This window comes from Archocentrus centrarchus, unplaced genomic scaffold (genome assembly GCF_007364275.1).
Source record: "Archocentrus centrarchus isolate MPI-CPG fArcCen1 unplaced genomic scaffold, fArcCen1 scaffold_45_ctg1, whole genome shotgun sequence".
Lineage (NCBI taxonomy): Eukaryota > Metazoa > Chordata > Actinopteri > Cichliformes > Cichlidae > Archocentrus > Archocentrus centrarchus.
Window position 1 is genome coordinate 1,750,312 of NW_022060271.1, and position 11,124 is coordinate 1,761,435.

Below are 11,124 nucleotides of genomic sequence, written 5' to 3' on the forward strand. Positions count from 1 at the left end.
TACTTTGTCACATAATCATTGTTTCTGATCACAAAGATGGGCTGATTCATTTTTTTTTTTTTGCATTCAGGGTCTTATCTGCTATGTGTACATTCAAAGTCAAGAGACTCAAACTTTCAGTGTAGTTTCCTGATTTTTCACAATATTTCATATAGTTTCATAATGACTTAATGTGTGCTCTGTGTCAACAGCTGCTGGAGGCGAGGGCGAGTGACCTGGCAGTGAAGGAGGTTGCCTTCTGGGACGGTGTCACCACTGACCTCATGTTGGATGAGGAGGATGGCGTCTCAGAGGGCGTGTCGGGCTGGATTAAGACCCCCAAGCTTCCCCAGCCAGGAGCTCAGTGACCTCTGAGCCAAACTGCAAGACAGACTAGAAGCTCACCCTAAATACAACGATGCACCATAAGTGTTTGTATGCTGGACCATGCTCTGAGAGAAAGCCACCACCACATGGCCCAGAAGTAGCAAAGCATTATATGTCATAATGTTTTTTGTTTTCTTTATATATATATAGATTATATGATGTGTGTGTGTGTGTGTATATGTGCATATTGCTTTATAAATAAAACAAAAAAAAATATTCAAACTTGTGCCTCACAATTTGTTTCTCTTAATTGAATTCCTTTTAGTTGAGGTTATTAGCATGGCATGAATACAACATAACATACAAGGTATATCACAGAAATAATAATTAAAAATAATTTTTATTACTGGGTTATTATTTATTAGGGAGGGGCTTACCCAGGCCTGTCTTTATAAAGGCCAATGGGGGACAGATCTACCAGCCAATCACATGTGAATACTGAATTGTGATGTCATTTTTATCATCCAATGACTGAAAAGCCACGTGGGTCTGTTGCCGCTGCTTCGGCTTGCAGCGCTGCTATTCATATGTAAAGTGGAGTCATTAACACCTCGCGCCTGCTGGCTCCCCCCGTACCTTTACCCCCCCCCCTGCTTCTGGTGGTACGTAAACGACCATATCCGACTCAGGCGAACGAAAATGTGCTGCCCCGTATACTGACGAAATCTGCCGTTTACTAGCGGCGCCCGCGTCAGTATACGGGGACGAATATGATTCTTTTCGGGCAGTGTACTGGTATCAGAACATACACCTGTGGCACTTTTAGGCAGAAATGCTTTGTGTAAATTGAATTGCACAATCAAATATACGCCAGACAGCTGTCTGGTGGGAATGCCAAAAGAAACAACTCATCAATTATGGATGACAACAGAGACTGAAGCTTCATTAGTAGTTTGGATTGGAAATCTCAGTGCAGATTTCTTGGAGCCAGTTGAGTTATGGGAAAAATTTATTATAGCCAACATGTCGGAAGCAAAACTTCCTGAATACCCATTGCTTTGCACACTTAAATACTTTAAAGCAAACCCAGAAGAATATTTGAGTCTTCAACCAGAACAAGTTCAACTCTCTTCACGTGGCATAATTATGGAACCACAAGGAGCAGCTATGAAGATAGAGAAAAGTGAATTTCTGCAGAAAGAGTTTGACATTGAGAAAAGTGTGGCACATGTAACTCTGCTGGTGTCTGAAGAATACAAGCAGAAGGACGTAGAAGGAATGATGAAAGAAGCAGAAGGAGCTATTTTTGCTCCACTCAAAAAAAAACTATGCTATCTGGATGAGTGAGGATCAACGATTTATCAAAATCACGATTTCTACTCAAGGAAAAGGACAGCCACAGTTTTACTGCCATAGTTTCAGTTTGTGCTTTTCATTTTGAATTATGCATATATTTTTGTGTCATTAGGACATTTGTTTTTGGAGTTTCTTAGTAGGAACTAAATTACGGGTTTTTTGGTTCCGCTGGGGCACCTGAGAGAGATGCACCCCGCCTCTGGCGAAGTATGAACAGAAAAGGAAGTGGCATTAAGGAAAGCCAATCTAAGTTAATCATTTGTAACAACCTCATTTCTACCTCGAAGAAAGGGTCAGCCAGCGAGGTATGTTTGATATTATATTGTTTTATGTCTTTATTTTATCTTTTGCACCGTTATGTTGTATTTTAGTTCGACGGTGGCAGACGATGTCGAAAGGTAGTGGAATACTGTCGGGAAGTGTTGCTGTAATGATACCTACTGTAAACTGCTACAGCCCATATTAAAGCCGACTTCATGCCATCAGTGAAAGAGCTCTTTATTGACTTTAAGAAGAGGTGGAAGTGACAGTCGAACTCGGAGCTGCACAATTCCCGGCCCCCTGGTGGCAACATCGTGTTATTGCACCAAGGACCAAGCTTCTGCAAATGTTAATGGACTCACAGATTCACCAGTTTCTTCTTCATAAAGACGTCCAGAAGCCAGACATTTAAGTTCATGTTTGGAAAGTGACACAAGGAGGGAGAAACAATAAGGAGCTGTATGAAGCCTGAGAACAGCAGCACAACAAGGTAACAAGAAGGGAAATAATGCAACCAAGTTTACAGTTAATTTCTTAAGTCAAGTTAAAAGGAGATTTTTCATCAAGTAACAAGTGCATAGCGTTTCAAGCAAAACAAAATGTCAGAAACAAATGAAACAGAAATTAAAGCTGCCACTGCAGAACAAGCTGCAGAAGCAGAGCAAGTTGATGAAACCTATTCAGTGCAAATTGAGCAAGGAGAGCAGCGCAGAGGTGAAAGGCCTCGTACACTTACAGAAAAGGGAAGAGAATTCCATGAAGAAAAGCTACAGGGGCTGCAACGTCACTTTGAAAGTATTTACGACAGATGGAAAGCATTAATCAAAGTTGCTAAAAAATCTGTTATAAAAGAGATCCAGTTGACATTCTTGAAGGTCACATGGACATTGTACAAAGAGAAGTAGCTGCTCTTAATGACATTTATGATCAATATAGAGCAATGGATGGACCACCTCATGATATGCGTTCCAAGCTAGACAAATGCACATCAGTGACTAAGGTAGTTTTGCAAAACATCAAATCTCATGTTGAAGGAACAAATCAGGAGGAGATTGTATGGCCTGATGCTAGCTCTATATTTACATCTTCTAGCTCTATTAGTGTCTCAGTTCATAGCCCATCTAAAGCCAGTACAGTTATCTCTAATGGCTCCTCTGCCAAAAGACAAGAGGCTGCAGCAGAGTATGAAGCCACAAGAGCTGTGCTTAAGCTAATGACTGAACAAGAGAAATAAAGAGAAAGGATGCAAATCCTCGAAGAAGAGGACAAACGCATAAATGCAGAACAAGAAGCTGCTGCAATGTCACAACACCTTCTAGAGGAGAAAGAGGAAACGGAGCGCAAGTTAAAAAGAGAAAATGAGAAAGCAGCTGTGATAAAAAGACAACAAGATGAAAGTGCTGCAAGGAGAAAGTCAGTTGAGGACTTAAAAAGAGAAATTGAAAGGCTGGAAAATCTGAAAGGACTCAATGCAGCAAAGGCAAGATTGCAAGTTTATGAGGAAAACTACTTCTCAGTAAAGCCAGAAAGCATCACTCTAAACCCTGCAAACACAAAGGTAACTGAGTTCATAAATGCTGCTAATCAACCCTCACAAATACCACAAGATTTAAACATCATGCACGAGAACACAGGTGTGCTTGTAAAGGTTTTGGCAGAAGCTATGTCAGCTAACAGACTACCTATTCCAGAGCCCTCAGTATTTAGTGGGGATTCACTTAAGTTTAAGTATTGGAAAGCATCCTTTCAGACTCTAATAGAAAGAAAGAACATTCCCACTGCAGAAAAGATATTTTTCCTACAGAAGTATGTAGGTGGATGTGTTAAAGAAGCCTTAGATGGCTATTTTCTGATTGGCTCTGAAGATTCATATATGGCAGCATGGAATATGCTCGATGAACGTTATGGAGAGCCTTTTGTCATCGCTAAGGCCTTTAGAGAAAAGTTGCATGCCTGGCCGAAGCTCACGGGAAAGGATAGCGCAGAGTTAAGAAGGTTTGTGGATTTTTTACAAAGTTGCCAATCTGCAATGACTACCAATGAGAATCTCAACGTCCTCAATGATGGTATTGAAAATCAAAGACTTGTTGCTAAACTACCAGACTGGTTAAGTAACAGATGGACCCGAAAGGCTACAGAGTACCAGCTGGAGCACAGACAGTTCCCACGTTTCAGTTACTTTGTAACATTCCTGTCAATGGAGGCAAGTATTGCATGTAATCCCATTACATCATACCAAGCTATAAGACAAAGTGACTTTGACAAACCAAAGATAAAACCTCAACTTGCACCTATTCATAAGGGGCAAGATGCAATGAAAATCTTCACAACTAACTCCACTGAAAGAAGCATAGTCTCTTGTGTGTTTTGTAAAAGGGCAGGACACAGCTTATACAAGTGTCGTAAGTTCACTGAGAAACCAGTTACTGAAAGAGTCAAGTTCATTCAAAGTGAAAAACTATGTTTTGGCTGTTTAAAGAGTGGCCATCTCTCCAAGAACTGCAGCAACTGGATGATATGTAACACATGCTCGAAACGACATCCCACGTGCCTGCATGAAGAAAGACAAAGACAGGAGACAAAGAAAGAACAGCCTAAAGAACAACAAGCAAGTGAATCAAAGGAATCACAGCAACAGGTAACACAGTCACAAGGCACAGTCAGCGAGAGTACGTCCAATAGAGTGACTTATGAAAGCCAAAATACACAGACATCTGCAATAGTACCTGTCTATGTATCCACGCAAAATGAACCAAGCAAAGAATTACTTATCTATGCTCTGCTGGACACACAGAGTGATTCGTCATTTATTCTCAATGAAGTAGCGAACAATCTGGACACAACTAAAACCCAAGTTAAGCTCAAACTTTCTACGATGTCATCCAAGAAAACAACTGTACCATGTACAAAACTTGAAGCTCTGCAAATAAGAGGACTGTTTTCCAAAAAGAAACTCACTGTGCCAGGTGCTTACACACGTGACTTTATACCTGCTAATCGTAGTCATATTCCTACTCCAGACACGGCAAGGGCGTGGCCACATTTGGAGCATCTCACTGAACATATTGCTCCACCACTGGACTGTGAAATAGGACTCCTGTTAGGGTACAACTGCACACAAGCCTTAATGCCCAGGGAAGTCGTATGTTGTGAAGAAAATCAGCCTTATGCCCAGAAAACAATTTTGGGCTGGAGCATCATAAGTTACTGTGATTCATGTGATGCAAGCAGTGATGTAATTGGAGTAAGTCATCGCATCACTGTAAAACAAGTAATACCAGAGACTGAGCCAACCACAAAGCTAAAGAATAAGGTTCATTACATCTGTAAGACACGAATACAGGAAGTAACTTGCCCAGATTTAATCAAAGCACTTGAGTCAGACTTTACAGAGAGAGCAGTGGAAGAGTCAAGCATTTCACAGGAGGACATCTGCTTCATAACAAGGCTACAAGAAGGAATCAAGCAAAAAACGGATGGACATTATGAAATGCCTCTGCCTTTTAAAAGTGACAAACCAAATCTTCCCAATAACATGTCAAGTGCAATGCAACGGTTAAGCAGTCTAAAACGCAGATTCGAAAGGGACCAAAGGTACTACTCGGATTATGTAGATTTCATGGAGGACATGATTGCATGTGGTGATGCAGAGAAAGTAATGGAGAAAGAACTCTGTAATACCCCCACCTGGTATATTCCCCACCATGGGGTATACCACCCTCAAAAGCCCGGCAAGATCCGTGTAGTCTTTGACTGCTCTGCACAATATAAAGACACTTCGCTGAATGAACACCTGCTTACAGGGCCTGACCTCACAAACACTTTGGTGGGAGTACTCTGTAGGTTCAGGAAGGGATCAGTAGCTGTAATGTGCGATGTGGAACGTATGTTTCACCAGTTTCATGTAACACCTCAGGACCAGGACTATTTACGCTTTTTATGGTGGGAGCATGGTGACCTAAGCGTTCCACCCTCAGTCTTTCGCATGAAGGTTCATTTGTTTGGTGCTGCTTCTTCACCTGGTTGCGCCAACTTTGGTTTAAAACATCTAGCCACACAAGGAGAGGGAAAATTCTCTCCAAGCACAGTGAAGTTCATTCAAAGAAACCTTTATGTAGATGATGGACTTGTAAGTGTTACGTCAGAAGCAGAAGCAATGAAACTAGTCAAAGAAGCTAGAGAGCTGTGTAGCACAGGTAAACTAAGATTACACAAGTTCATATCAAACAGTGAAAAGGTGATAAAGTCGCTGCCAAGAGAAGAATGTGCTGAAAGTGTTAAGGACTTGGATCTAGCACTTGGAGAGCCGCTGATGGAAAGAGCACTCGGGGTTTAGTGGTGCATTTCTTTGGATGAGTTTCAGTTCAGAATAACAGTCAAAGAACATCCAATGACAAGAAGAGGAATCCTGTGCACAGTAGCATCTGTGTATGATCCACTGGGGTTTGTGGCACCCTTCATCCTAAAAGGAAAACAGATCCTGCAACAGTTATGTCAAGAGAAAGTTGGATGGGATGAGCCACTCTCGGATCAGCTCTATACACAGTGGGAATCCTGGCTCCTAGATCTTCAAAACTTGTCAAAGGTGAGAATACAAAGATGTATCCTACCTGAAAACACAGACATTACACAGTGTGAATTACACAATTTTTCAGATGCTAGTGTGATAGGCTATGGACAATGTAGTTATTTAAGAACAGTCACATCCAAAGGGGAAGTTCATTGTGCTCTAGTCATGGGAAAGGCGCGAGTAACCCCAACCAAAGTCACTACTGTCCCTAGACTTGAGTTAACGGCTGCAGTAGTTGCAGCAAGAACAAGTGTAATGTTAAAAGGTGAATTGGAGATAAGCAATCTTCAAGAACATTTCTGGACAGATTCCAACTTTGTTGGTTTTTTTTTTTTGGTTTTGTTTTTACAAAAGATAGTGGTCATTGTTTCCTTTCTCTTTCAGAAAAGGTGTTCAGGAACCTGCTGAGATGAGGGGTTCATACAAATGGACTATGAAATGGACTGAAATGCCTAGAACCAACACGTCATGGACACCACATGAAGAAGCCAACATTGTTGGAGAACTACAGTTGATATTCTTATGTTTGGATGAATTCACATGATAATAAAATACTGATTCATTGTGTGTGCACTATAGTAACACCATAGTTTGACTTAACTTGTGACAATTTTTCATGTATGTATAACACTTCTTGGTTAAATCAATTTAAGAGTGATGTTTCTGTCATTTGGTAAGTACATTGGGACCTCACGTTTTTTTTATTTTGCTCGATTCTAGGGAAAGTGACAGATAAGCAAGGACAGGTCCATAGAGAGGTCCGATGGGTCGGCCAGCTCATCTAATGGACATTTTTTTATTTTATTTACTGAGGCTTTCCTGTGTATTTACTTAATGGTCACATGACAATTTTTAACACTCCCTTCTTTTTCTTTTTGAGTTCCTCTGGGCTGCCAGAAGGTGATCGCTGTGGGCAGCAGGGTTGTGGGATAATTTTTCCAGCCTTGATTGTGTTAAGATGGTCATTTAAGAAAGATAGCTGCCAGGCAGGGGTTTATTTTTATTTATTTTTTATTTTTTTGCTCCCACACCTTGCAGGAAGTCAAAAAGAACTTTTGTTAAAATTATCCCATGGGAGAAATTGTTGTTGAATGTAATGGTAAATATCCTTGTGTCTTTTGAGGCTTCAAAAAGCTTAGAAGGAGGGAAATATGTGGAGTCTGATCTGCTATGACTTAAACTGCTATGTTAAACTGCATGTATGTATGGTTTCTTCCTTTAGGATGAAGAACTTGAGTTTAGGCCTCCAACTGATGCCACCACAAACGTGTGCACATGGGACCCCATTTGGGCTATCTCTTTCCAAATAAGGGAGCTGACCATACATCCATATGGTAAATAACTTTATGATCGGTTGAAGTTGCTCTTGATACCTATATATGGTAAAAGTCAGGAATGTGGGAGCTGGCCAGAAAGGAACAGTATATACACCTTTGTTAACCCTATTTTGAAACGAGTTAGGACGATTGACTTTTACTTCTCCCAGGCGACTCCAGTAGCGTCTCTTTGACACTGTCTGTTTTTGCAATAAACTCTGTATATGCATCAAGACTTTGTCAGTGAGGGTTTTTCTTCAAGAACACACCCATCAAAGACACAGCAAATTCTCACATATCACAGAGCAGCAAATGACCAGAGGGAAAAACTCAACACTCGAAAAAGGTCTTTTAGAGAGATAATTCCTCTCTTATTTAATAATAAAAAGAGATAACAAGATTACAATGAAAGAGCACTTACTACTGAGAAGACTTGACAGTCACAGGTACAATATTCCAAAAGTAAAAAGAATATATCCAAGGAACTCCTGTCCTAACTAATACAAGCTAACTACTCACACAGAGAACAGCACACACACACACTTTTCTTTTCAAAGTACAGGTGTTTATATAACAATGTGCCCTCCTTCATTTGCGTCAACACATGCATAAGAGGGTTACATGGGGTATTCTTTTCACATATTACATATAGATTAAACACAGATCACAATGATCAGAAAAAAAAGAAAGAAAAAACCAACACATCAGCATAGTATGAGTTTTTTTTTCTTCTGCGCTCAGCAACTTTCTGCATGTTGGTGCTTTTATCTTCCTGTAGACTTGCTGTCAACAGTGAGCAGAGAGATCGTCTCACACACACACACACACACACAGTCTCATAACTCATCAACTTTGCTGTCCCTTCTCTACTACTGAACAGCTTTGCATGCTTTAAAAAATGGGTAATAAAATAGCTACTTTGTACTTACAAAGTGGACACAAGTATTTATCAAAACTTCTTCTTAAAAATATAAAGATTACACTGCAAAAAAAAGAGTTAAAAAAGATCAAAAATGATTACCTAAGATTGAGATTATAAAAACACTTCTACACTATCTCTATTATTGCTCCTAAATTATTTCTTTTTTGCTTTCCTAAATGTGGATGCCTGTTATTTGCTGTTATGCTTTTATGCATTTGTTTTTCCCACACTCCAACACAGTCCAGATCCCAGCAAACTAAATCATCTCCATCAAACACAAACAGGAATCACTTGGAATGATTGTAAACTTGGTAGAAGCTCAGATCTAGTTTGGGGAGTCATTCAGTGAGAAACAGTGAAATGATTTCCATGTGAAAAGGTGGAGAGCAGGAAGAGAAAGAAAGAGTGAAACTAAAAGAGAAACAAAGAGCTTTGGAAGAACGAGGCAGCAGGAGGACAGCTGCAGTTTAACAGCTTCAATTCACTGAAACATCATCATCCTCAGCTCATCTGCTGCACCCTCACCTTCAATGGCAACACCTTAACTTCATCATAACCACTACCAGCCCAAATGTATGGAAACATGCTGTCAGTGAAAGTGTGTGTGAAGGTGTGTATGTGTGTGTTAGTATCAGGATCAGAGAACGACAGCTTTCCTCTGTTCCAGTCCAGATTCACTCGGATCCTCTGGAGCTTCTTCTGCACTGACAGATCAGTTTGAGCTGATTGAGACCATGCTGAGTATTTACCTTCATAGAACCCTATTCTCCATAATCCAGAATCTATGTCTCCCTTCCTCTGCACAGACTCTGCTAACACACCCAGTACCCACCATCTACTGTCTTCAACATCAACATCCCAGCTGTGACTCCCTGAGTTAAAGCCCTCAGAGCCCAGGACAGAGCAGAAATAATCAAACCTCTCTGGATTATCAGGAAGCTTCTTCCTCTCTCCTCCTCTTCCTCCATATCTCACACGGGTCAGATCTTCAGACAGGATGAGTTTGGGATAAGCAGTGTTTGGGTCCAGGATCAGAGGAGTGTAGGAGACCATGTCCTTCATGGTGTTCCAGATGTTGAAGGTCAGGTTGCCCAGGTGTTTGGCCTGGTCTATCAGAGCTCCTGAGGGCAGCTGTGGATCATCCAGCAGGGGGCAGCGCTGGACTCTTTCCACTGCAGCCTTGTAGCTGTGCAGGAATGAGACGTCTTCAGCTCTCAGCTCCTCCTCTGTGGCTCTGACTGTGTGTGAAAGAGCTGCTATCTCTCTGCTCAGAGCCTCCATCTTCTCCTTCATCATCCCACTCTTCTGCTCCTCTTCCTCCCTCAGTGCAGCCAGCCTGGCCTCCTCTTCCTCTGCTAGAAACTGGTGAAGCTTCTTAAACTGCTCCTTAATCTGCCTCTCTGTGTGTCGGGCCTGGACCTTAATGTGTTCTGCTGTTTGATCAAACTTCACTTGAACTTCTTCACAAACCTTTAACTTCTTCTTTAAGGGCTCCAGAGTTTCCTGAAGCTCCTTCTTGTGTTGTCGTGCAGCTTCATCGATGGGTCTGAATCTGTGCTCGCTGTGTTTTTCTGAGTCTCTGCAGACGACACACACTGGCTGCTGATGGTCCAGACAGAAGAGTTTGAGTTTCTCAGAGTGCAGACTGCAGAGATCCTCTGAAGCTCTCTGATCTCTCTGCTGTAAGAAAGACTCACACAGGTTCTTCAAAGCCCGGTTTAAAGGTGGATCAGACACTGATATTTCTTTACAAACTGGACACTCGTGTGTCGTCCTCTCTCTCCACCATCTCCTCAGACAGTCTTTACAGAAGCTGTGGCTACATGACAGAAGAACAGGATCTCTGAAGACCTCCTGACAGACCGGACAGCAGAGATCCTCCTCTGATCTGGAAGCCATTGAGTCTGTGAGTGAAGCTGCAAACAGGAAGTACAGTCAGTCCTGCTCCCCTCCCTCCTCTGCTACCTTCACTGAAACTTCCTGTGAGTCGTGTTGTTGCTCAGACTCACCTTCAGTGTGTGGAGCGTCAGCAGCTTGAAGCAGCAGTGTTGGAGTTTCCACTTTTCTCTCCTGTAGCTGGACTCACTCAGAGGAAGCTGCTGCTTTGGTCTGAGCTCAGTCTGATGGTCTGTGTGTCTCTGCACCGAGAACAACCACAGCCTGTTTCCTGCTTTGGATCAGGTGAGTCAGCTGAGGGGCGGAGCTGTAACATGGGCGTGTTTCCCAGCAGAGCTCAGACGTTTACCTGCAGGTCACAACATGAAACCTTTGAGGAACGTTGGAACAACAACAGCCTGTTTCCTGGTTTGTGTCAGTGAGGGGCGGAGCTTCGTCACACCTTTTCTGATAAATGCTGGAGCTTCACTGTAACTCAGGTGTGTTTCATTCCAGCT

At 41.9% G+C, this 11,124-nt stretch overlaps 1 protein-coding gene across 2 annotated transcripts in view; it reads right to left on the reverse strand.

Moving 5' to 3' along the window:
* Positions 1-10,907, reverse strand: part of LOC115777263 (nuclear factor 7, brain-like) — a 32,502-nt gene extending 21,595 nt beyond the window's left edge. The window contains exons 1-2 of one of the 2 annotated variants that reach the window (XM_030725106.1): positions 10,741-10,907; positions 9,651-10,647 (exon numbers count right to left, since the gene is read on the reverse strand). In XM_030725106.1, coding sequence (XP_030580966.1) covers positions 9,651-10,630 — 980 coding nt within the window. In that variant the 5' untranslated portion in view covers positions 10,631-10,647; positions 10,741-10,907. Of the gene's footprint in view, positions 1-8,305; positions 10,648-10,740 lie in introns of those variants that run through there. The other variant, XM_030725105.1, reaches the window with a different exon arrangement.
* Positions 10,908-11,124: the final 217 nt, after the last annotated feature.